General features: G+C 39.8%; 1 protein-coding gene across 1 annotated transcript; it reads left to right on the top strand.

Moving 5' to 3' along the window:
* Window positions 1-3,045: 3,045 nt before the first annotated feature.
* On the top strand, window positions 3,046-24,147 carry RAB32 (RAB32, member RAS oncogene family). Its single transcript, XM_014892951.2, has 3 exons — window positions 3,046-3,530; window positions 20,321-20,598; window positions 22,580-24,147. The coding sequence occupies exons 1-3, from the start codon at window positions 3,302-3,304 to the stop codon at window positions 22,727-22,729; spliced, it is 657 nt and encodes a 218-aa protein (XP_014748437.1). The 5' UTR covers window positions 3,046-3,301; the 3' UTR covers window positions 22,730-24,147.
* Window positions 24,148-27,378: the final 3,231 nt, after the last annotated feature.

Genomic DNA, 27,378 nt, shown 5'->3' with positions numbered 1-27,378 from the left:
TTGACATTCAAATGACATTCAAAGGGAAGTCAGTTAAAAAGTAGAATTACATGTAAAAGACCAAGTGACACAGAAATTTAGCTCACAGTATGAAGATTAGGTAGGTGTGGATTATGTTTTATTCTATAACCTCATGCATGATTGATTGCACTGCCCCAGAGACACAGGATTACAAATGACTGAATTTTTCCAAGCTGTTTCACACAGGTATCAGTCAGCTTGATGAAAATTTATATTAATCAAATTAAGGCAAATCATTAGTTCAGGCAAGATCTACTGGTATATGTTTGGCAATATGTAATGTAATTAGTACTGATTAAACTATTAATCAAGGCAAATTATCAGTCACATTTCACCCTTGCCTTTTTATACTGACTCCTCTGTGAACAAATGATGACTTATATTGACTTATTCGGTTTTAATATTGGTTCTAATCACTCCCAATCGGTATGTGAGGAAAATAATTAAATTACAGGCATCTTGTGCACTGCTGATATAAAACTTAAGTATCCTGAAATACTTGTATTCAGTTTACTACTAGTCGTAACAGCTCACTTAGTTGATATGATAACTCTATCCCAACAAAAACCAGAATATCTGTCTTGCCTTGCTTGTTAAAAAAAGAAAAAAGAAGAAAGAAAGGAAAAAAAAGTAGAAGAACTGGAGGATGTAATGGGAGGAATGCATTTCTATGGCATCGATTAATTTCTATAACATGCAAAACAAAAAGGGCAATAGGCAGGCCTAACAAATGGTAGGAAACACATACAATTTTGCTCTCATCTATGCAAGGAAAAACAATTTAGCTAATGTTAGGAGAGGCCTGCAGTCAACACTCAAGTATTCCGCACTCTGGTATGTAATTCCAGAATGTGCCTAGTAATCAATTAATACAACTCTCCCAGAAGGTAGGAAAGTAATGTAATTACTGTCTCACAGGTGAGGAAAAAAGGCTCAAAGACTCCACCTAAACCTGTGGAACAAGACTTCTGTGTCCATCCGAAACCCCAGCCACCCTTACATGAGCATGTGACATTTTATTTCCATCCCATTTTGGTTTTTGCAAGACAAAGGAAAACTTTGGCACCTATCTGGGGAGAAATTTCAGTGCATGCCAGCCAAATTCCCTGTCTGAATGGACCAATGTGATGAAACAGACCTCAGTCTAGATACAGCTATAGAAGTTTACCAGAACCCATAGTGATTAAAGTACCTGTACCTGAAATAATATTGTCTCACATCTGCCTTCAGTCTTCCAGATAAGGACAGTGTTACTTGCTTGTCTCATCTCTTGATAGAAATCTGAGCTGCCCTGGGCCCCTTCCCTCCATCAAGGAAAAAAAATCTAATTTGTAAGTTATAGTCTTCCCCCAGTTTATATTCTGGTATCATTACTGCTGGGCAAGTAAATACTAATTACAACAATTGTCATCGAGTTAATATAGCATGATAAATTAACAAATTTACCAAACCAAACTCTCCAAATACCATTTTTCTCCAATAACTGTCTGTTCTTGCCTTATTTTGCCAAACAGCTCTTCTTTTCACCTACTCTCGTCTACACTTCATCCACCGTCTTTGTGTGACGTGGAAATATGCATTCTCCAAAAGCCACCTGAGGATATCTGGATCATTTTACTGAAGCCACTAATTTAAAGCATGGCAAAGAAATTAGTATATGCAAAACACTGTTACAGTATCAGGAGCAACTGATGATTGTTTGACGGATGTTACCATATATTTAAACTGCTACTTTCTTTCCCACTGGGGGCATCCCTTCCCTGCTAGTCAGATCTTCCCTTGGGTTACCTGCCTCTGTACACACAGACTGTCCAACAACCACGTAACATTTCTCTTTTGGGGTGGTTGCCATCGCTCTCTGGCACAAAATAGTTGTTTAGGTATTTACATGATAAACAAACATTACAGCATGGAGACACTAGCACACAGCCTCATCCTCTTTTTACTGGCACAGACACCTGGCGTGTGTTTCATTTGGAGTGTATGTTAGCGAAGATTTTTTTCCTCAGCACCTGTAGTCAGCACATGTGGTACCACATGGTCCTAAGGTAAGGAAATTTGTTTTATGTTGGTTTCTAACAACGTGTCTGTTTCAGATGTGGATACCTCATGCCTGGACGTATTCTAGGCCTGGCTGGATGGGGCTTTGAGCAATCTGGTCTAGTGGAAGGTGTCCCTGCCCATGTCGGGGGAGTTGGCACTGGATGATCTGTAAGGTTCCTTCCAACCTAAACCATTCCATGATTCTGTGATTGCCTAGGGTAATTTTTTAAAACAACCGGAAAACAATAAAAACATTTTATTAGATCAATTTAGCAATAGGAGGGAACCAAATGGTTGGGTGGGAACTCTGCAGATGAGCAGGTGATTTCTTCCCTGCTCACCACAGCATTTTACCGAAGGGCAGCCATCGCGGTGTCACTGCTGCCGCCTGGGCGCTGGCCTGTGTGTTAGTGGCGGCCGGGCTCGGCACGGCCCTGCCCGCACTGCCGGCCCTGTTTGTCCCGGCCGGGCTCGGCACGGCCCTGCCTGCCCTCAGCCCTAGGCCGCTCCGCAGCGCCTGCGGGGGCGGGGAGGAGGCCGGGGCGCAGCACCCTGCGTCTACTGCCCCCCAAGCTGGCTCCTGGGAATGGAGAGTGGGAGCGAGCACGGGCCAGCGGAACCCTCCTGTCGCCACGCACCCTGGTAAGGCCCTATGTCCCACGGGTCTCTCTGCCATAAAACACTCGTTGCCGGACGGTGGGGACAGAACCTTTTAGAGACTTCACCGGGAGGAAACTTCGCCGCTGCCGCCGCCACCACTTTGGCAAAGTACCAAAGAACGGTACCGACGTAGAGCTGACACTTTCCCAACCCCAGCCCTCTTCTGAGGCTCAGCCCCCGCCACGGCTACTGCGCGCTGCCCTGCCGTCCGCAGCTGGGGACCTCCCTCCCGCCCTGGCCCTTTCCTATTCCTGTTCCCATTTCCACCTCCCGCCCGGTGTCCCGGAGCGGCGGGGCGGGGCGGGCCGGGCTGGGCCGGTCCCTCCTCCCGCCGCCCTCCCCCGGGCCGCTATAAGCCCGCGGAGTTTCCGCGTCCTGTGACTGCAGTCAGGTGGTGGCTGAGGTTCCCCACTCTCTCCCACCCTCTGTCCCGCTTCGTCTTCCCCCGCCTGCGGGGGCCGGCCCTTTGGGAAGCCGGCTGGAGAAAGTTGGAGAGAAGTTGCTGGCTGGCAAAGTTTAGAAGCGGGAGAGCCGCGGTCCCGGCAGCCCGGCCTCTCCGCCGCACTCCACGGCAGGGATGGCCGGCGGGGAAGGAGCGGGTAGTGGCGTGCCGGAGTGCCGGGAGCACCTCTTCAAGGTGCTGGTGATCGGGGAGCTGGGTGTGGGCAAAACCAGCATTATCAAGCGCTACGTGCACCAGCTCTTCTCTCAGCACTACCGGGCCACCATCGGCGTGGATTTCGCGCTCAAAGTCATCAACTGGGACAGCAAGACCCTGGTGCGGCTGCAGCTCTGGGATATCGCAGGTACGGGACGGGCTCGCTGCAGGGTGCGCCCGCCCCGAGGGCGCTGTGAGCCCGGTGTCGGGGCCCGGCACACGGCCTCTGCAGAGGAAAGCGCGTTTTGGCTGGGAAAACTTTCTTCTTGTTTTTCATCTTACCCCCTGTTATAGACAACCTCTCATTCTTGCCTCTGAGGTGAAAGTAGAGGGAGGTCTTGATGTAGGAGTGAAATTTTGCTCTTTTTACAGGCTTTGCCTTCTCCCTTTAGCAGACTTCGTGGGGCTCTTGGCTTGGCCCAGGGTTTTGTAGCACTCCTCAAACAGCAACTTTACTCTCGCTGCTGGATCGGGAGCTCCAGGAATATTCCTGCTTGTCTGGGTGGTGGTGGCCTTGGTTATGGCTGCTACTGAAATTAATTCAGGGCTATGGCTCTGTAGTTCATCTAATGCACCGTGCTTTACAGGTTAAAGGTAGCTCTAACAGCTGAGATTGTCCTCAAAGGAAGAATGCTTAAACTTTGCATGCTTGGAGTCACCTGGCTTATTTAAAAGTAGCTTTCATCCCTCCTGCATCGAGTGAGGGAATGGAACTTCTATTATGCTTAGTTCTATATTCAAATCACAAATTTGTGTATTAGAAACATACTTGAACACATGGAAGCAGAAGAGTCCTGTCCACTTGTCTAAACCATGCATTATTCCTTTCCTATATATGATTCAAACCTTTTCTTCAACATCTGTTTCCAAGACTGCAATTGTATACCTACCATGGCTAACTTTGCTTATCTCTATTTTTGCTATGGTTTCATAAGAAGTCTGTCCTTCAGCTCCATAATCACCTTGGTTGGTATTGCATTTCTAGTTTTGTGTGCAACCCAGATGTTAGCCTACAGCTCTGCTCATCCCTATCTACCATCCTCAAAATAACTCCTGGGATATGAGAAAGCAGACCTTATTTCAAATGCTGGTGTTTAAACTTAAACTACTGGAAGACACAAGGGAAAAGACCTGGTAGTTACAATTTCCATGAACTTTATACTTATCAGTGGAAGCTCAGAAATGAGGAAGTTTGGCATGTGGCTGCTGTAACCCTGTGACAGACCAGCTGTACCTCAGCTTCTATTATTTTTGCTCTAAAATGCTTCAAATATTATTCCTCAAACTTCTTACTGCCATATTCTGAAATACACCATGGATCTTTCTGTTGCTGTCCTGTAGGGCAAATGAAAATATTTTCTAATTGCTCTTTTGAAGGGTAGGCTTTCTTTTCTGATATGTTCTTTCCGTGAATCAGCTTTAAATTTCTGTGACTCAATTAACAGTATCAGTGCAAACTGCTGCAATGCTCTGGGTATATTTAGTGAGCCTGGGGTTCCAAAGATTGAAGAGGGGAGGCTGTTGGTATCCTGGGGTTTGGCAGGCTGCCATGTTTGTGTTTGACTTCTCAGCCCTTCCTTGCTCAGACCTGGGTAGGCTGTGTGCTTTGCCAAAGCAATCTGTTTCAACAGGATAGGCAGAAACTCAGCTTTAACTTGTCACAAACTTTGGACAGAACCTATTTGCACCTTGGGAAATTCTATCAATACATCTAGACATTAATGTCATGTTCTAGAAGACAGTATTTTTCATTCCTTATTATTGCCCTTGGTGTGTTTTTGACACTGCTAGGTGAAGACTAAGTTAAGAGCTGCTGATAAATCCCTGAAGGCTTGTGGTAAATTGGCTGAAGAATTAAATTGATTGAAGAATTAAAATTTCTCCTGCCACTGAAATATTTTTCCTATTTTATAAGACTTTTGTTTGAAACCCCTGACTAGTGTTTCCCTAGCAGATATGAAGAAGGAAGATACAACTGTTCTGCAGTTTGCACTCCAAATTCTTGGTCTAATCTGCTAGTTTAGGGTATTCTGTTTCCAAAGGGCTGGGGGGATCTTGTCCAATGGAAAAAAAAAAAAAAACCAAACCAAAAAAAAGACCAAGAAGAGAAGTAATCTTGGTGACTTTTGATTGGGTTGTGCTTAGCCAGTGTGTGACAGCAACAGTTTGGACTCCTGTAGCACTCGACATCTGAGAGATAATTACTAGAATAAAGGGTATTTCAGTATCTATAAGAGTATTTGATGGTCTTAAAGCTGCTGAAGTCCTCAACCTGGGGGTGTGTTCTGCAACTGTTTATGTATACAATCAGGAATATTTCTAAATAGCTGAGGATGTTAACAGATTTATATTGAAGTTCATAGTTAAAGAACCAGGTTGAAGATGGCTTCTCTAATCATAGACAATATTCTCTAAAGCACTTTATTGAAGTGTAGCACAGTGTCTAAGCATGTGATAGTCATTCCTTTTTAACTCGTCAACCCAGCTGTCTTCTGGCTTTCAACAGCTCCTAGATAATTTTGCCTGCTGGTGTGTGCAGACAAACGGCTTTAGATCTCTTGAAGAGATCTGAATCTTATGGTAAGTAATGTTACATGTGACTTCCCTGCAAGCAATGTCATGCTGGCATTCTGAATTGATCTTGATGCATTTGAAAAGGATGTTGAATTAAAGTCTAACCCTTAAGCATAGAAAGGGATGCTATTTTCACTAGATCAAAGCTTGTATATAGCAGTTCATCATAAGAAACTTTCCTTAAAGAGCTGGGTGATGCAAACTAAGGTTTTGTACCTAAGTCAATGATAAGAACTGACCCTGTGGTTCATGCATCAGCTAAAGATCATAATTCAGATACTATGCTGGCTTCTGATGTGACTGTAGGAAAAGTGATGAATGTTGTGCTGCTTATTGCAATGCAGAACATTACTGGGTGACTTCAAATTCTTGTGCTAGCTGATGTTGTTTTGGTTTTGGGTCTTTTTTTTTTTTTTTAGTGATTAGATAATTCTGTCAAATAGAGCATGACCATGTTACATTGCTTATTCTTTTTTTTTCTGCTGAAAATAGCCCTCTTGTTGTAAGGTGCAAAGTAATGCAAATTCTTGCAGCAGCATCAAAGGGGAGGGGATGTAAAATGTTCAAGAGGGAGGAAGGTTACTGTTGTGCCTAGACACTTGTATTTCATGGATATTCAGGCATTTTCGTTTTTAGATGCTGGTTGTAACTTCTTGAATAAAGCTTATAAAAAAGCTTGAGACTTAGACTGATCAGTCATTGTCAAATTATCTTGGTTACAGCATAAAAAAGAAGCATTCTGAAAGAAGCTGAACAGATTATGTGCCTGTTCATGCAGGAACTTTAGCTGCCCTTAGGCATTATTCTTGGGTTTTCTGTGGTTGGATTTTTTGTTTTTTCTTTATTTTGTTGCATGAAGTAACGAAAAATATATCTTTCTGGGTAAATTCTGCAAGTGTTAAAACCTTGATCAAAGGGCATAAATGATTGGCAAAATAAATAGGATGTAGGACTGAGTCATTGTGGTAAAGAGATGCAAAGCGAAGAAATGGTAATGATAGGGAAGTGTTTTTATAGTCTGTTTCAAAACATTAGAGATTCCTACTTGACAAGCATGCTGTTTTAGTGAGCACTGCACTGACCACAGTGTGCTCAGGGGGTGTATGTGGGATATTGATGAAGCTGTCAGGTGATATTCAAAGAATGCTTGAAAGGTTTTCAGTATCATAGAAACTTTTGAGCTGATTTAGTAAAAGCAGCAACTGTGTTAGCTTTTGTGCTCACATTGATTATCACTGTCACTCACATCAGCCTGTATGAAGTGCAGTTTTCTGGAGGCCAGGAATGGTAAAGATCATAGGTGGCTTGAGTTTGGCTTCTCATGAAGAATGTCACTAATGGCAACTGGCAAGCAAATGTGGTTTTAAAGCTTTTTTTGAGGAATTCTGAACTAACTTCAGTGTAATAACATTCTTTTTCCAGGATTTTATTAGAATTTCTTTGTATAAATATTTATTAAAACTGAAGTAATGCTTTGATTAGCAGTGCATGGTTATGAAGTTGGCCAAGCAGAAGAGGAATCATTTTACTTTGGTATTGTAAACATGCTCTACAGGCTTTCAAGAGCTGAATGATAAGCAGCATGTAAATTTGTTACTAAAATCTTGCATGTCTCCTTGAGAGGAACTGAACTGTAACTTGTTATAGGTATATACAAGTCCCCAAGAGGATGAGGAAATCAGATGAAGTATTTTGGCTAAATACTAAGTTGAGGAAGAGCTGGAATAACCTGTCTTTTGTATGAAGACAAATGAGTGTTAAGATGTGAGTTGATGTTAAGAGCAAGTTAACTTTCTAAGTAACTTTTAGGCTTATCTATAGGTAGCCTTGAAAAATTGTGGGACAGAGTACAGGAAAGCATGGATATAACTGACTTTGAAATGCATTCAGGCAGCTATAGTATGTGAGATAGTTTACTTCTGTGTGAAAAATCTAGTTTCAAGCAGCTCTGTATGCCAGTTAGTCTGCACTTGTGCTACTGGCATGTCATAGAGGCTTCCAGGCTGCTTCTCTGTACTGGTGCATCAGCTTGTTTCTTGAATTATGGACTGATTTTTAATTTTTTTTTTTTTTTAAATAAAGTCTAAAGCAAGTGTTAAGTGATGTTAATGCATCCCTGAAAGTCTATAGGAAAGCAACCAGAAAACTTCTGATGTTCTGTATCCATACCTGGCTCTGTGCCAGAGGCATGTATGCTTCTGTTGCTTTGCAGAGAAGTCTCTCCTAAGTATGGAGAATTTGGAGACAACAATCTCTAAAAGTAGTCAAGGTATTCTTGTAACAACCTGTTCTTAGCCACAATGCATGTTGAAGGGATTAAAATGGTAACTCTGGCAAAGAAACCATGAAAAAATTGCTTAGCTGTGTGCCTGGTACAAGTCAGCATTAGGTGGAGACAAAAAAATCCAGGCATAACCTGCCTTCAAATGTGAGGATTTTTTTCTCACCATTATGAATTCACTTAATGAGTGAAGGATGTGCACCTAAATAACCACATCAGAAATGGATGCAGAACTTGGGGCTCAAAGTTTTTTCAGAAACCTCTAAGTTTTCTAAGGTTGTTTCCTAGTTTGTATGGTGATGGAGGTTTCAGAAGCAGCCTTCAGGTGGAGGTTAGGGGTGCTGTCATTTTGCTTACCGCTGAGGCAGGTCAGAAAGTTTCCAGTCAGGGCTGGGGAATCAATGTGGTTGTCTGCAGACTGGTGGAGATATGAAAGACTTAATTTCTGACTGCTTCCTGCTCACACATGTTTAAATATAAATCTCATGAGAGAAGATTTACTTAAGGATTGTGCTTACTGGAAACATGCAAAACTAGCAGATAAAGTTTGGGGATGGAAAGTAGAAGGCCTGCTAACATAGATTTTTAACACAGAGGCAAGAAACTGAATTTAAACTTTACTTAGTTTCCTTCTGGAAACCACCCCTCTGTGGGAAATCTTGAGTGGATGTCTTTTCTTAAGACTTTTCTGGAATTGCTGGATTGGGGTTATGAGCTTTCACTGAATGACTTGCTGTGCTTGTAGCTCTACAGCTAAATACCCAAATAAGTGCTGGATGTGTTAAACTTGGGATTTTGGTGTGTTTCCAGCTTTCAGTCTCAGAATACAAACAGATTCTGGATATTTGCTTTTTGGGAATCCTGTTTAAATGCACTTTCAATGAAATGTTATCAAGTGAGGTCTAATGAAAGAATTTCATTAGAATTCTTATCAGTGAAGTATTATCAGTGGGGTACCAAATGCTTTCATTGATGATAGCAAAGGTTCTTTTGCTTAGTACTCTCTTATGTAGCCACTCAAAGTACTGTGTATGTTATCTTGCCCTAAGCCTATAACCATTGTACTGATTGAATTCCATAAGCATATGGGGAATGCTACTGCCTTGATTTTGATGTTGTAAAGTAGTCTAGTATGGTAAGTTTGATTATGCAAGGCAGGACTGTTCAGTTAAATGGGAGACTTGAGACAGATGTTCTTCGAATGCCTTAGAAATAAGGTTAGAACTTCCTCATAGGGCATTTCAAGGTGTTCTGTGAGAAATGGGGTTAAAGATGTGATCCTAAAATGCCACCTAATCTAGTACAGGCCTAAAATCAAGTTCATTGTATTTATCTTACAGGTACTTTCAATTTCTGTCAACAATGGAAATGCACTTTGTGCTTGAACTTCTATTCACTATGGAATAGATGGTGCTTCAGCCTTATTTTCAAACAGATGTCACATAGCAGTTGCTCAGAAGTTTTGTAGTTCCTACAAGATCACAATAAAAGCTCTTTGCAGTACTCTGATACAGAGAATAAGGGACAGCTGGATGGGTATACATCAAATAGACAGGGGAAATCTACCTTAAAAGTAAACAATACCTAAATTCTTATGTCCAATACAGCAGACAGGAAGAAAAATAAAGGTAAACATAACTAAGTTTTGGATTTATAAAACAAACTAGAATACTTTACAGAAATAATATTACGTGGATCACCCACATTTCTGAAGGCAAGTATTACATTCTTGCCCTTCATGTAATACCGACTCAAGTAGTCAGAAATTAAACTGGTTTGATAAGTCAAGCACATTACCCTTCAGAGACGAACTGGCACAGACAATATTGAATATACACTTTTCTCTTAATGTGTGGCATTCACATGAATGTAAATCAAGCTTGATCAACTCTCCTTGCAGCTTAAGAGTCTTGGTGCTTAACCTTATTTACATCTCTGCTTTGCCTCTTACCAGTTTTGTTTTCGTTGGGTGCACATAGGACAGGGTGTTACCAAAATGCATGTGCACAAGTACAGTTTGAGTTGGCAAGTGCTGTAAAGGAGTAATTCTCAATTTATAAAGCAAAAAAATAATCTTAGCTGACTGGTTCCAGGAAAGGTACTAGCATTCTGTGGAAAAATAAGATTCTTCCCCTCAGCAGTGAGTGAGACCACTGGATTCAGTCTCACAGCTGTTGGGGTACCCTCCATGAATTCCAGTGGTAACCATTGCTTTGTTTTTGTAGCTGCTGTAGATGGTTCCCTCCAAATACTTGTTTCAGAGTTTCAGAAGTGTGATATGCCATGTTAGAAAGAAGTGATTTGCAGGAAGGGAATGTCTACTTATATTTTTGCATGAAAATCCAGGAATACCTCTTGTGAAATTCCTGCAGATGTTAGAGCTAGCACGACCAGCAGTAAGGAGTGACTGCAAAGCACAGCATGCTTCTCAAGCTACTGTGGTACAATGTCGAATATTCAAAGATCTCTTCTGCCTGTGGAGACGCAAGAAGAGGATAAATGGAGTGAGATTATGCTTTGAGAAATGGCACTATTTCAGAGATTTATAGAGCTTGCTTAGAAATAAATGCCTTAATGTCTAGAAAAGGCTTGCAAACTCTCAGTAGCAGTGGCTTCTACATTAGCAGGTAATGAAAACAAATATTCCTTATTGTACAGATTTTAGCAGCTTTTTAAATAATAGGTTGAGAAGTAGCCTCTGAATGTCACTGCAAACAGCTTGTTCTTTAAATGCTCCCAGGCTAAGAGTACTGGGTAGAGCAAAGTGGCAGCAATTTGATACAAAATTCTAATCACACACAATGTACCATGACAAATTGACCATTTTAGAGATTAACATTTTTTCAGTCTCGTGATAAAGTGACTTTAGAATTGTTCCCCTGTGTGCTGTGAAATACTGTAGTGCCATGCAGCATCTCTGTGAAGTACACAGTGCAGCTCTGGCTGCAGGGCAGCACACCAAAGGATATGGATCAGAGGGTGTCAGGCATGAAATAGCATAACTCTGACAGATTACTTGTTTGGGTAAGTCTTGTTAAAGCAAGGTAGGCAGTAACAATTCATGCTGTTGCTGGCACTAATTCGACTGTATCAACTCTTTTGAATACTAATGCAGAGGAATTGTTCCATACATGCTGCATTTGACAGCTAGTTAGAAATTGTTTAGCTTGGTTGCACTCTGATTTTTCTGAGGATTGCTAACCAGCAAGTGATAAAGTCCTTTTATAAGTACTAGATTTCAAAGATGAAGAAAAAAGGTGAATTCTTATAGAAACATGACTGTCATACTGCTGCATAAAATACACATGATGTTGGGCAAAACCTGTTGAACTCTAAGTGCAGGGTGTTGCCTCAACTTCTTAAGGACAGAACAGTAAACTGTTTGGACAATTAAATCATTAGATTAGTCCAAGACTGCAGGCAGCCATGAAAAATTTCAGTCTTGCTGTAAAATTCCTGGTGAGGGAAAAATTTGGGGAAAAATTTTGTCTTTGTGGGAGAGAATGGTGTGCCTTTTCAATTAGGCTGATAGAAGTGATCATAACTCCTGGTGGAAATCTGGTGTCTAGCTTCCAGCACTTGCCATCTCTGTGCTCTTGCTGTTTCATGGGTAGTGAGCAGGACTGTCCTGTGTTAAAGTATAATGATAGCAAACAGTGAATGGAAGGGGCTAGTCATTGATTTTTGAAGTTTCATGTAGTTAACAAATTATTAGGTTAGAAACTGGCTGTGTTGGAAAATGGAACTTTAAAGCAAACTGCTTCCTAACATTTCAGAATGAAATAGTGACTTCTGTGAACATGTGGAAATACTTTGTGATATGATCTAAATAACCAAAATACTGCTGCACTTAAACTGATAGGTCAGTAACTTTTCAATGCCTACAGTCTCTCATACGTACTGTGTCTGTACAGTATCTTGTCAGTGTCATGCCTCTGCTGCATTGTTCAACAGAACTGTTTCAACTGCACCCTGCAGCTTTCTAATATAGACATAACCAGAGGATCAAAGGTTGTCTCTTATAATAAATTGTGAGTCAGTTGAACAGGAATTGACTGGCTTTTGCCCTGAAGATTGTTCTGAAGCATTTGGGAAAGGATTAGTGTTGGGAAGAGGTCCATCCAGTGGTCAGTTAACTTACCCATACCACCCTTAGTAAGAAAGGGCACTCGCATTTCTAATTGTTTGAGGATGTTTTTGTCTGTTAGAAACTCTAAGTACTGCAGTCAGTGAAGCTATTTTTAGTACTTGTCTCATACAGGAAGGTATAATGTTCTGGTAATTCTCACTTCTTAACCTCTGTGTTTGTCACCAGAACCACAAATACCACTTTTTCATGGTGGTAAAAAAGTAAAAACTAGGATGGATGTTCCTTAGCACTTACAGGTTTCTAACATCTGCTAGAGCTGCTAAAGTTATAGAATCACAGAATGGCTTGGGCTGCAAGGAGCCTTTTAAGATCATCCAGTTCCAACTCTACTGCCATGGGACTAGACCATAGGTTGCTCAGAACCCCATCCAACCTGGTCTTTGAACATTTCCAGGGATGGGGCATTCACAGCTTCTCTGGTGCCTCACCACCATCATAGTGAAGAATTGCTTCCTAATATCTTCTCTAAACCTACTCTGTTTAAAACCATTTCCCCTTGTCCTGTCAGTAAATAGCCCCTCTCTGCCCTTCTTGAAGGGCTCCCTTTGGGTGCTGGAAGGCCTCAGGTCACTCTGAAGCCTTTTCTTCAGGCTGGATAATCCCAACTCTCTCAGCCTGTCTTCACAGGAGAGGTGCTCTAGCCCTCTGATAATCTTCATGGCCTGCCTCTGGACTCACTTCAACTGGTCCACATCCTCCTTATGTTGGGGATCCCAGAACTGGATACCACACTCCAGCTGGGGTCTCACAAAGGCAGAGCAGAGGGGTAGAATCAATCTCCTTCACCTTGCTGGCCACACTGCTTTGGATGTAGCTCAGGATACAAGTGATTTTTTGGGCCATGCTACAAGTGCACATTGCTGGGTCATGTCCAGCCTCTCATCCTCCAGCACCCATAAGTCCTTCTCGGCCCAGTGCTCTCAATCTGTTCTTTATCCCCCATATGTTGGGGTCCCAACATGTACTTGGTCTTGTTAAACCTAATGAGATTCCCATGGGCCCACTTCTCAAGTTCCTCCAGGTCCCTCTGCATGGCATTGCATCCTCCAGGTGTGTCAGCTGTACCACTTGGTGTCATCTGCAAATTTGTCTATGTCATTAAATAAATGCATAGTTCAACACTTCTGTAGTTTTAACTTGTATAAGACTGAGGAGCTGGGAGCCATCTGGTATTAACACTCTTGGAGTCTGTCTAGTCTCAATCTATGGCTGTTGTCTGTGGGGGGGAAAAAGCAGGTAGACACACTTAAATGTAAGATGTAATATTGATAGTTTTTTGTTAACCTACTTCTTGCAGAAGAACTGATCCAATCTAATTAGGTAGGACAGTTCTGGGACAAGATGTGCTGGTTTGGGAAGATGGGGGATAGCTGTCAGCACTGGTAACTTGCCAGTAACGTGCTTATATATTCCTCTAAAAAGGAACTTCAGTCAACTCACACCTGACCCCAGTAATGCTAAAATGTACATTAGATGTCTGGAGAACTGGGAGATTCATCCTCAGGGCAGTTCTGGATATTTGCTGTATTGTGCCAAACATCCAGCTGGCATCCAAAGTGTGGTCTTTTCTTGCCTGTGGCTCTTGAAGGGCCCATGTGAGTTTTGAAAGTGACAGTAACTCTAACTCAATTAGAGGATTGAACTATGTTCCCAGCCATTTTGAATGGTGATTTAGCTTAAATCTATCACACTGAATGACAGTAACTTTACTGAGAGTTGGAATTGCAAATATGGAATTGCCATTGGGTGTTCCTGGGGAAAAAAAAGTTTTCACTTATTGTTTAATTGGTCTTTTTCACCATCTACATTGAATAAAAGCATAAATGTCTCATAGTTCTGGAAATGGATTGAATCAACTTAGTTGTGGAGTTTGGCACTGAAGAGTTTAAATGCTGGAGCTGTGCCTGCATGCTGGTCAATAAAGTCAGAGTAGTTGATAGCAAGAACCTAAGAGCCACAGAGCTGGCAGTCAGAGTTGTTCTGACTGTCCTTCTTGAATTTTGGTATGAGTACTGTTAGTGGTCATGGTAAATAGTTGATCTGAGACTGCTTCTCACAATACAAGGATATTTAAGTACTTCCAGGCTAAAAAAATGGTTTATTACAATCAGTCACTAGAGTTTACTAAGGATTCCATGATTCCTGTGATCACTGCAGTGTGCAGTAACTGTTGATAGAAAAGCAGAATAAATGATGTGAGCACTAGTAGGAAGCTACTTCTATGTGGTTTTAGCTAATTGAATTTGGGTCACTAGATCTCTTGGTCATTTTGTTTACTACTGCAGTTATTGCTGGATAGTTTTTTGGGTTGGTTTTATAGGTTAAACTTTTCCTTTGTGGCTTATTCCTTCTTTCTGTTGAATTTTTCTGCCTTTTCAATTATTTGAACTCTCATCTTCAGTGTTCTAAACAACAAAATCGGTGAGAGATCCTTGACTACTCATAAACTGAGTGCTTTGATATTTTTTCAGACTTTTGGTGACGCAGTTATTTGGTCCAGGAAAAAACTGTTTACTTTTGTTGCTGTGGTCTTCTAGTTAGTAGCAAAGAGCTTGGAAGTAAAACACTTCAGCTAGTTGTATACTGACGTTTGGGTGACTGCAGTCTAGACTATATATCTATAGTTTAAGGTGCTGATGTAGAACTGCCAAACTTGTTAAAATCTTATTTTGTGCTCTGGCTAACCATTAAGCTGATTATCCTTTTAAGGATGGCTGGAACTAACATTGCTTTAATGGAAGAAACTACTTGTTTATTTTTGCAATTGTCAGAGATTTATAACCCTTGGTCATCTACCTCTTCCTCATTATGACACAGCTTCTGGAGGATTCTAGAACTGTTAATCTCATCTGAAAGAGAAACTTTGAAAAACCTTGTCCAGTTGTCTATCAGTGTTTCTGATGAGATATTAAGGTTTTAAATGCAACTAACATAATTCTCTTTTGAGTTGTGTGCCTTCAGATAAGGTACAGCTTGAATTTTTACAAGATAGGCAAACTCTGCTATATTGTTGGTTTTGACAGGGGTAAACCATTATTTACCTTTATAGCAAATAAGAGTAGCTGGGGAAACTTCTTCTAGATGGGACCTTTTACTCTCTGAGTAAGTTCTTGTTAGTTGGTATAAACTGCTTATTAACTCATGAAGATAGTAAGTAGTCTGGGGAAGGAAGTCTGACAAACTCATTACTGTGCATATCCAGCAGTACATTTAAATTGCTTTTTCTAGTCCCAATTCCCATCACGTAGAAGGAGTTACAACTTGAAATAATAAGTGAAATAATTAGAGTGTAGGGTCTCTTTTGTTAAATATATGCGAGAACTGCTACAATGGTAAGTCATACTGCTGTAATCAAGAGGACACAAGTGTTTCTCCCTTACACTGGGAAAATCTTCTCTAGAAACTCTTTAAAATGTACTTCAAGGCAAGATTACAATGGTAACTTACCTTTTGCAGTAAAGGACAAATATAAAGCTTCTAATGTCAAACCTGGCTTTAATTTCTTTTATGTAGTTTTTAATGTACAGCTCACCCCTATTAAAATATAAACTGGGGAAGAGAGTATAGCTTCCAAGTTGTAATGCAGTTTTAAACTCAACTTTATTCCTGTGGTGCTGCTGTAGGGAACTGTATTAGTTCCTGATGCATGTCATTGTGCAAATATTTCACTTAAGGTTGCTGCAATTACTGGAAAATATAGTGGCAATATGTGCTGAGTCATTTAGATATGAAAACTGTGGTTAGAGAATGCAGAACTTTGTGTTACATGAAGTCTCTTCCATATCCAAAATTAAACTTCTGGTCCCTGTGGCTGTCCTGTATCTTATCTCCTCATTTACCCCTGAACTACTAAAACACAAACTATACTCTAGTGGGAACATCAGATTTATGCCTACCAGAATGATTAATCTTGTGATGTCCTTTCTATACTGCTGTACTAAGCAATTAGTTATCTTCCTGCTCTCTTCTTTCTAAGATTATACACACTGGAGATTTTAAGTCTAGTTTAATCTGATCACTTTTAGCCTTTTTCTCCTCTGGGGATATGCTCCACTTTCTGTACAGCTCAACACTGTTGTCACATATTGAGAAATTACTATAGCAAATATCTTGCTGGACAGAGGAAGGGGCATGACAAATCTCTGAACTGTGCATGGCAGAAGTTGAGATGTTTAGCTTTAAGAACAAAGAGAATGATGTTCAGCCTTGAGAATTTGGAGAATTAGTGTTGTCTAGTTTGCTTTTCCTGTACGAGGGTTAGTGGTTTGGTTTTGGGTTTTTTGCAAGCAGAAAAGCGCTTGCAAAAGCTCTGCTTGAAAGTCCTGTTAGACTTTCAAAAAGCTGTCTACAATGCTCTGCATCCTAGGCAAGAAAGTCAGCATGTGCTTTGTCAGTAATGAGAGGATTGTAAAGAAAGTCATCTCTGTTTAAACCTAATCTTTTTCCCGCCTCATGCTGTATATGTTTTACCAAAAAATCTTTTACTTCCTGGGCAGACCATGTTTTATTGCTTCTGTCTTTTTATGAAATACCGTATATCCATCTTCATTAGGCCTTCAGACAGGATGAAAGAGCAGTTGTAAGGTAGTATTCAGGTCAGGTTTATTGTTAGTGGATGTGAATTCTAGAGGTGAAAATAGCTCTGTAATGACCTGGTTTGGGTTACTCTAGAAAAGGGAGGCACTCATATTTGGATGTATTTGACCTATTAAAAGGCATTAATCTCTAAGAATACAATGCTATTAAGCTTGTGTGTGTTTAAGGGTAAGAGAGAAAATCTTCCTAATACAAAGCTTAAACCTAGTAAGTAAAGATAGAAGCTTTGATGCTGATAGGCACATCAGTTTTCTAATTTCACCCAAATGAAAACTGTGAAAGAGTATGTAGTGATATTTTTCTAAATCTAAAACTCATGCTACAAGAGAGATAAGAGTTGCTGGAAATGAAAGTTAAATGATTGCTGTGGACAGCCAAAGCCCATGGTTTATACTGTGGCTGCTATAGAGTACCAAGCAACATATGGTTCCATGCTGGTTTCCATTCCTAGCAGAATTGCTGTCTTCTTACAGTGTGAGAAGCCACTGTACAAGGCTAACCTTGGTTGACTCCTCAGGTTTGGTTCTGAGCTATGCTTTATAACTTTGTTTCTTTGTAAGCTATATGTAACACTGTACAAATATCACCTTTTTGTACACCCTAAATGTGCTGTAGTGCATGTTTCAGTAATGGTTATTGCTACAGGAGGCTAGCATAGTCACCTTGCAGACTGTTTTTGTCTTTAAAGCTTTTTTGGATGGAAGAGCAATATGCAGGAAGGGATTCAGTCCATGGTAATGTCCTTCACTGTGGTCAGCAATTGTAGCCTTGTTTATGTACAGCATGCACAGCTATCTGAAGAATAACTAGTTTTCATATGTGGTGATTATGCTCTGTCTACTCCTTCTGGTAACAATCTGGCAACCTTTCCTGTGACTAATCAGTACAGCTTAATTTTCTTACGTAAATGTTCATCAAGTGTTTGGAAAAGCAGCCTTAAAGCCTGGAAGCCTCCCACCTCTCCAGCAACTGAATAGGGAGGACTAATGGGACCATTTCCCTTGCTGCTTCAGATTCATGTTGAGTTCCATGTAAATAACAGCAAGTGGTGTTCAATTCTGGACCATTTCAGGGCTCAACTGAAGAGCTCTTTCTGTGGAAGACTGAGGTTGGTACAGGGCATTATAGACCTTAAGATTACACTGTTTGTTTTGTGGGGCTGCCCTATGGTGTGAAGGGATATCTCCCTGCATTGGATACTAGAGTCAGCGCTTTAACATAGTCTAAGGTGTTGCCATGTGGCAGGAATTGGTGATGAAACTAACAGCTAAACAAATGGGGAAGCTGAGAAGGGGCTCCTCAAAACTTGTGTGGTGCCCTACACAGTGACTGGCTTAATGTAAGTAAATTTGATTGTGTGGAATGCCGTTAAACCAAAACTCCCCAAACCAAAATCCCTATGTTCAAAGGGTAAAGTTTCTTTAAATGTGACATCATGGGTATGCAGAAGTAGTAAAAGCCTTCTGATCTAACTCTTTGCTAATGGTACTTGATTAGTCGTAACAGTGGTATGGTTTGTAGTAAGGCTATTCTAAAAGCGTCTTTCAGGCATAAGAGTCCAGCCTAGGGAGACAGTGTGAATTAGTAGTGCACTCTTTTTAGGAGAGTTGTATTAGTAGTGGCTTTTCCAGAGGTATAGTCACAGATGCAGGCTTGGTGCCTAACTTGCTGCATGGCTTTAAAGTGCATGGCATAAATGCTGCTTCCAAACTTGAGTTTTGAGTATAGAGGTAAGAGCTTTCTTCTTGGATCCTTCTTATTCTTAAACGAGATAATCAGCCAGTAGTGAAAAAAGTTGTGTAGTCTCTGTTCTGAAGAATATGCTGAGTAGTGATGCTGTTTTCTGCAGCATCATAGTTTCAAGTGAACAGAGATAAAGTCAGCTTCTTTATAATACTCTGGGACTTTACTGCGGCTGTTTTCAGGCCATTCTAATAGCTGTTTAGGCAACCTTTTCTGAAACTGTCTGTAGACAATGAGCTAATCACACTGTGAAATACTGACATTAAAGTGAGACAAGTGAGCTGCAAAAGCACACTGCTGAACGAGATCTTTTGTCAACTTCCTTCATCTGTTGAATTTTCTCTTTATGAGAAGGTGGTAACACACCCAGTTCTCCTTGTATCTTTGTCCTTGCTAATCAAAGGTGGATTTGAATGTTTATCAACAGAGAACAGCTAAGTTTCCAAATACAGCTCTTCCTTCATGTCTTCTTAAACCTCATATGCACAAAAAGATAAAAGCTCGAGTGGTGATATACTGTAAAACTAAACCATAGAGTTCAGGGACTGCTTTTCCCAGTGAAGACTTCCCAACAAAGTAGGAAGCTATTTTAGTAGCCCAGACTTCCCAAACAATGTGCTAAGACTTGATACTGCTAGACACACTCAAATGTAAACACACCATGATAGTCTGACTTTTCAAACAGAAAAATAAGTGAACTGGCCTGCTCAATTCTACCTTTCAAGTATTCTGGCTAAAGTAGTTGTACTTTATAAGAAAAGTGGGTTTTTTGCTTGTTTTTTTTTTTTTTTTTTTTGTTTGTTTGTTTATTTTGTTGGTTTTTTGTTGTTGTTGTTTTTGTTTGTTTGTTTCGTTTTTTTTTTTTTTTTTTAGTTTTCTCTGCTTTATGGGCAATTGATTTTTTTTTTTTTTTTCTGGAATTTTTTTTTGTGAATAACTGTGCTTGTTCTTGTTTTAAATCCTGGGATTGCTGTAGTACTTCTATAGCTGAAAATTAATCCAGAGTAAATCTTATACTTGAAAAAGTAGAGTCAAAGTTAACAGATTTAGCCAGAACTGTTAAGCTAACAGCTCCTTTTGAACTTGTCCCTAAGGAAAAAAGCTGTAATATAGGTGACTTCTTCAGAAGATGCTTTGAAGGTTGCTAGCCTTGAAGCTTGCAAAACCCTTTGTTGCTCACCATTCAGCAAAAGGCTGAGTTTGAACAAGTCTTTAGCTGAAGCAACTAGATTAAAATATAAACCTTAATATTCTTGAATGAAAAAAGATGTGTCTAGCTGTGCTGGTAGTATTTTTAGGCATTGCTTCTCAAAGAACTCTACCCAACAACTAAGTTGAGTAATAAGTTTGGGTTTTTTAAAGAAAAATTCCATGTGGTACTTGGGACTACAAACTTTAAGCATCTGACTTGTGTGTAGTATACATATAATAGCTGTTACAATGAACTTATATGAGATAGAGGAGGCAATGTTTTATGCTTTAGGTGACTAGACCCAAATGCCAAACTTCTATGAATTAAGCTGATACAGTAGTCCATTTACACTGAATACAGTTCATGCTTCAATATAAGTATATTGACTGTCCTCTCTTTCAGGCCAGGAACGCTTTGGAAATATGACCAGAGTATACTACAAAGAGGCAGTTGGTGCTTTTGTGGTCTTTGATGTCACAAGAGGCTCCACTTTTGAAGCTGTTTCAAAATGGAAGCACGATTTGGACAGTAAAGTACTACTTCCCAATGGCAGCCCCATCCCTGCTGTTCTCCTTGCAAACAAGTGTGACCAGAAGAAAGATGGAAGCCAAAATCCCTCTCAAATGGACCAGTTCTGCAGAGAAGGTGGCTTTGTTGGATGGTTTGAAACATCTGCCAAGGTGAGCTTAATAGAAAAATTATTTTTAGTCTCCTGAATATTGGCATAGGAAGGGTGAATATAATCATGTAGGGAGTAAAGTTATCAAGTATAGGAAGTGGCAGTCAAATTCAGCAAAATGTTGATCAAGCTCCCCAAATGACACAGGTAATCTTTAGGTGCAGGTTTTTAAATTGCATTTTCTGTTGTCACTGTTATGTTGGAAACTGCAAGATTTGACATGAACAGGCTATTTGCTTACTCATTACTACCTACCCCCAGTGTTGCTAAAGCACTTTCCTATTTTATCAGGCAATACTGAGACTGAACTGGAGAAATTACTATGCAGAACAATATAAATTAAGAAAGACAGCAGCTTTATTTAGGTAGCTTTGAGTAATTTCGTGTATTGTACAGTTTTAATCTACAGACTTTTTGTCAATGCACAGTTTAAACTGGAGCAGCTTAGTTGGAAGTGAAACTCATATTTCCTTAAAGCTCAACTGATTCTTAAGATGAAGGACTCCTCTAGATGAGGAAAGTGTGGCTGGCAGACCAGATTATTGGTTTGGCTGATAAATCCTTTTTAAACTAAGATAAGCCTCAAGGTCCCTCTTTTCCCTTGGCTTGCCTACTTCCTTTAACTGCTGCTGTGGAAGTGTTACACAATGATGTTTAGACAACTCTTAAAAAGCAGAATCTCTAAGAAGACTATAAGAAACAAAGTAATAAGTTGCTCTTTGATTCCTTTAAGAGGAGGATACATAGTTAAAGGAATTATTTAATTTAGCTAACAATTTGTTTGCATTTGAAAATATATTTCCAAACACACATCTGTTACTAAAAACTGTTTTTAAGGCTCTTTATACTCAAAAAGAACACCAAGATTCTGCTCTGGTAAAAGTCCTCCCCGAAGCTTTACCTGCCTGTAATACTGCTATGTATAAACTGCATTATGGCTTAAAAATAAATGCAAATAACATTGGGAAAAAATCTAATGTGAAATTCTAGTGACAACTTGCATTTTAGGTAGTATTTAAAACAGGACAATATAAAACAAGGTTCTTGGTGCAGAGAAAAATCAAGACAGTAAATTCTATCTTGGGTATTAATTGACTTGTTTAGAACTCTGAATAGTTGTAGTTGAAATAGAAAAATTTAGGATGACTGTCCTTGTTTTCTAAGCATACCAAAACAGTTTACAGTTTTAAGTCCTGCCCATTTGGATATCCTGTTAATCTGTTTTTGCCTTTCTGTTGGAGCTGATAATTGGATCTTAAGTCTAGTCATCAGTATTATACTGGGCTGATATTTCTTTTTGGAACCCAAGATGAGCAATTCTGGACATGGCAGCCCTGTGCTACTAGATGGCTCAACCAGGTCAAACCTGTGGCCAGAGACTTGTTGGCACTAGCCAGCTTGGACCCTTAGAAAGTGGGATATTCTGGCCAAGTGCATCTCTAAGTATCCTGCACACATACCTTTCTTAGGGTGTATGGAAAGAGACTTTTCAAAGTATGCACAAGAACATGTAGAGTGGCTAGATGAGGCACTTGGAAATAGTTGTGATTTTTGAGGCTCATGGAAAAGATCCTCTTGTATAAATAAGTGTATCCAAATTCCATCAGAAACAGAAAAAGGCTCCAAAAGGTAGGACACTACTACAGATCATGTAATTGCCTAGGATCTTTCTTGATGCAGAAATGCACTTAGGCATGAGAGTCTTTCAAATGCAGGTGACACTGATTCCCCTGAATGCCTAGTAGATTAGAATCAGAATTCAACTTGTAATATGGATGAATCATTTTGTCTCCGACCTTTCTGCTAACTTCAGAAAAAAGTGTGAGCAATGACTTCTTGCACCTAAACTGTTTGTGTTCTGCTGATGAGACTGAAGAATTAATTTCTTTTTGGACAGCTTTTTAATAGGGAAATGTGACTGTTAATAGGAATGTGTGACTATTTCGAAAAGATCACTGACTTCCTTGCTTTCAACATTTTAGGACAACATCAATATCGACGAAGCTGCTCGATTCTTGGTGGAAAACATCCTTGCCAATTACAAAACCTTTCCTAATGATGAGAATGATGTGGGGAAACCAAAACTGGACCTAGACCCATTGAAAGCAGAGAGTAAATCACAATGCTGCTAATGCTACTACCATTCAGTAAATGTGACGGGATGAGCAGCAGGACTTTGTCTTAAATCAAAATGCTGCTATGGTGCTGCGTTGTGACAATCCATATGGGGTGTCTGGTACTATCTGAATTGGTGACTTGTTTGGGTGTTTACATACTCTTGTTTAGCATGAAACTGAGTATCTTGTGAGTTATCATTCCACTTGCCTGAGTGTCTGCATCTAAGTCTGATTAGTGTCTTCTTACTTGAGAACATAAGGTAGTGTTTACACTCCTAAAAGGAACAAAGACAACTTTCAGTGTCTAGTTTGCTTCTAGGACATATGCTACATTCCAAATAGGACTCACTTTTAGCTGAATAGACTCTTGCACCTTTAAAGTAAACTTTTACTTTGTCACCATTTATGTCCCACTTTATCATTCTCACTGGCACAATTATCCCTATTTATTATTCCCACCATGAGGATCTGTCTCATTGCTAGTTCTCCTGGATCAAGACATCCCAGAAATCTTGAAGGGGCCAATTACAGATGGGAGGTATGTTTCCTAGTGTGATCACTAAGAATGAGTGGAGTAGATGGCTTTTACCACTGAGTGAAAACAAGATGGTTAAATTATTGTGTTTAACAAGGGAAAGACATGGTTATAGAGATACTAATAAAAATACATCTCCAGCATTTTAAGGCTGAATATTTTCAGCTAATACTTTACCTATGAAACACATTAATGAATATGGCTGTACTGCTGGCACATAGTTATGGTAACCTCACCCCTATACACATCCAGAAATAAACATTGAGTAACTTTTTCATGCACTAACACTGAAAACTTTACCAAGAGTATAAAAAGTAAATCTCTTACTGTCCTTGATGATGAACTTGCTTCTTTTTTCTTCTATCTAGAGATGGTTCTGAATACCATGAGCAAGGAGAGGTCTTGAGGGAAATAGCTTAATTTGTTCATACTAGTCTGTCAGCCTTTCTACCCCAAGCTCTGTCTTTGTTAGTTTTAGAACCCTTTTGACTGCTTTGAACTAATGAACTGGCTTACCAGTTTGTAACTGTATACTGAGATGCTTACGCTTCTTTGTTATAACACTCATGTATTTTTGGCAGCAAATGAAGTTCAAAAGGATTAGAGATGTCATGGTTTTTGAAAATGTTCTGAAACTCTGGCTCTGCTTGGCTCAAAGGCTTTGAAGCTCCTCTTTGTTTTAAGGTTTCTTCTGTCCTGGTACCTCATTGCTACTGACTTCAGAAGTCTTACCTTGCTGGGTTTGATGGTGCTGATGTTTAGGTAAGCATCAGAATTAGATATATGCAGGGTTTGATAATATGCCGGATTTGATATACTTTAATCTGTATTGAGATTTCTTAGGCTTTTTTCTAAAGAGTAACATACTTTTTAAGAATTAAATAAATATATTTGGGCATCTTTTGTGTGTTGGTGTATGCTTTTGAGAACATGAATCCTCACATATGTTCCACCCTATACTCAAATGCTTTCATTGACATTTGAAAACAACTTTTATCTTCTAGTATGTGCTGTATTAAAGAATTATTTAAAATTACCACAGTAAGGCTTGGCATAAACTAAAACTGGGTTTACTAAGCTTTGGATTTGAAGATAATTCAGATGAGAGGGATCTTAGACATTGGCTTAGAAGACAATCTTTCTCCAAGCAAGTGCTTAGATGTCCATGTGTTCTGGTTTTAACCTCAAACTATGGAGACTGTGTGACTCTGGGAAAGTTGTTTCAATGCATGGCTTTCCTCAGGAGTTGAAACTATCACTATCTTCCTATTCAATCACTTGAACAACTCCCTTTTGACTGTAAACTTAATTTTGATATTTAATCTCCACTGTACTGTCTCTTTTTCAACTTTAATTAAAGCTACACAAATGTAATTGCCTACTTTACCTCTATGGGCAGTTTCCCCAGCTGTAGTGGATTGTGGATTTTTTTTTTCTTTAGTGTTTAGATTCAACAGCAAAATGGAGACCAAACTCAAGCTTTGTGACTCTGCCTGAATGCATGGATCTCATCTGGGTCCTGTCAGTAATAACCATGTGCAGGTTGTTTTCAAGAATGTCAAAACTTTTTGCTTGAAGAGTTACTGCTGCTGTATTTAAGCACTTTCCTTGTTTTGTACATCACTTTTTCTAAACTTCTGGATGAATGTAGAAAGGACATGACTCTAAAACTGGTGGAATGTACTGGTTTTGATACAGGTTGTCACTACTGAGGCCAGTAGTATAAAATTACCTGCAGGATGGAGAATTTTTTTTCTCATATCTTCTGTCACTTGTCTGAGGAAAAGAACTTGAGCTTTAATAGAATGCTAGTTTTGCTTTGTGCTACAAACTGTGTTCTCTATACCCCTCTGTGGAGAAGGAGCATTGTGATATTTAAGACTGAGCAGGTGGATTGGGAAAGCTGATCCAGTCAGAACAAGAAAACTGTAAGGAAAGACTAGCCTGAGGAAGGAAATGGTAGCATCTCCCTGGCAGAGGGAAATGGGAAAAAGCAGTTCATGGAAAAGTGTGTAGGTTAGTTAAACTAGTCATGAAGCCCTATCCTAATTAACCCAAAAACTTTGATTTGGAAAAATGTTTGGAAATAGACACAAACAGTGATTTTTATTTTTTTTCAGTATAGGATTTTCTGATGTATCTTAACAGCAGTGCTAGAAAAATGTGAACTATTCCAAGCTCCAGAGGTTTGTTTAAACTTTGTGTCAGGCCTGTTGAGTTGTATGAGCTCCTTAGATTGAACAAATCTTTGTTCCTCTATAATAATTAATCTGTGGGGAATAGTTTAAGTCTTTCCTAGATACCCAGTACTTGATGTCACCATGGAACAGGTGGATGTCCAAAGGAGTCTGTGATCCTGTGGAAAGTCCTCTTGCCTTCATGCTGGAGCAGGCTCCTGGCAGAACCTGTGGCCCCATGGAAGGGGCCATGCTGGAGCAGGTTATCTGACAGGTGTTGGGACCCTGAGGGGAATCCATGCTGAAGCTGTCTGCTGAAGGACTGCACCCCATGGAAGGAGCCTACACTGGAGCAGTTCATGGAGCCTATGGGAAGAACTCACATGGGAGAAGTTTCTGGAGGATTGTCTCCCATGGGATGGGCCCCATGCTGGAGCTGATGAAATGTAAGGAGTCTTCCCCTGAGAAGGAAGGAGCAGCAGAGACAACATGTGCTGAACTGGCTGCAAACCCCCATTTCCTATCCCTGTGCACCACTGGGTGGAGGAGGTAGAGAAAATTTTGAGCAAAGTTAAGCTCCAGAAGAAGGGAGAGGTTGGATAAGGCGTCTTTAAGATTTAGTTTTTATTTCTCATCATCCTCCTCCAATTTGAGTGGTAGTAAACTAAACTAATTTATCTCAGTCAAGTCTGTTTACCCATGAGAACAACTCGTGAGTGATTGCTGCCTGTTCTTACCTCAACCCATGAGCCTTTGGTTATATTTCCTCTCCTCCATTCAGCTGAGAGGGGACTGATACAATGGCCTTGGTTAGCACCTGCTGTCAGGCCACCACAGAGTGTAGTAGTTTGCTTGACACTTAAAGAATTGCTGTTTTCAATGGCACGTTGCCACAAGATACCCAAAATCACTGCCTTCTTGTTTTTAATAGTTTAAGGAACAAGAACTTTGTCAGATTGCTCACCAGGATGCCATTTCATTTCATTGGGTTATTATTTTAAGCACAATTAGATGTGATGACTTAAAAATGGTTATGGTGGCATTTGGCATATGGATTATGGCATAAGTGTGACAATTTATGTAATTTTTATGAGTTTCAGAAGTTAGAGAATGTAAACTCTTTTCATTTAGAGAAGAAAATATATATTTTTATTTGGTTAAAACAAGTTAGAGGACATCTTACATGAGTTTATGGTCTTGCTTCTAACTTTTCATGAAGAATGTTAATCACATTTCTATTAAAACATTTATCCACCAGTGTTTCATTTTTCGGATAGTACAGCTTTTTTGCTTTTAGCCTGCATATGCAACTGCAGCTGCACTTAAAACATACTGAAGTTAATCACAGTTAAAAAGAATTTTCTATGATCTGCTGTATGCTGTTACTTAGAATAAGAAGACTTGACTTTTTAAGCCTCCTGCAAAAAGATTATATTCTTCATTGTAAAAAAGAAATATAAAAAGCAAAATACTAAAGTAAAACAGTGTTCTAAGATATTTAGTAGGTTCTGTAGTTTGCAATGCATTAAGACTGTATAGGCTCAATTTGAAGAGCAAATACCCTTCTGTCTCTCAGGCTACTGTCACAATCTCATTGTAGCTTTTAGCCAAATACCTAGAATTTTTTAAAGAGGTAATACTACTTCCTCTGTCCATATCCCAATTTTGTAACAGTTCCAGTAGTTAGAGAATCACAGTTGTCTTATTTAACTCCAGATTTCAGATAGGGTTTTCACACTGTACCAAACACAGAAAACCTTTCCTTTTGATTTAGAAAAATATTTCTGTATCATCAAATGTAAGTTTACAAAAGAAAGGCAATGACTCTGCATGGTTCTCTGAGCTACTTTGATTTTCCTCTGCCTCCTGCTCTTGGGGCATACACTGTTTTATCCCTGTATTTGAGTGGAGAGATAATCAAAGTTGTGGTGGTCCTCAGTTCACACTTTTAC

This window comes from Sturnus vulgaris, chromosome 3, assembly GCF_052056855.1.
Source record: "Sturnus vulgaris isolate bStuVul1 chromosome 3, bStuVul1.hap1, whole genome shotgun sequence".
NCBI classification, from domain to species: domain Eukaryota; kingdom Metazoa; phylum Chordata; class Aves; order Passeriformes; family Sturnidae; genus Sturnus; species Sturnus vulgaris.
The sequence above is the reverse complement of the archived record's forward strand: the minus strand, read 5'-3'. Positions and strand labels throughout refer to the sequence as shown.

What these genes read in the sequence shown, in the direction of transcription:
- RAB32 (XM_014892951.2), top strand. Translation starts at nt 3,302, where the DNA reads ATGGCCGGCGGGGAAGGAGCGGGTAGTGGCGTGCCGGAGTGCCGGGAG. An exon ending in GCAGCTCTGGGATATCGCAG is followed by an intron (nt 3,531 to 20,320) that starts GTACGGGACGGG and finishes CCTCTCTTTCAG; the next exon opens with GCCAGGAACGCTTTGGAAAT. An exon ending in GGTTTGAAACATCTGCCAAG is followed by an intron (nt 20,599 to 22,579) that starts GTGAGCTTAATA and finishes TCAACATTTTAG; the next exon opens with GACAACATCAATATCGACGA.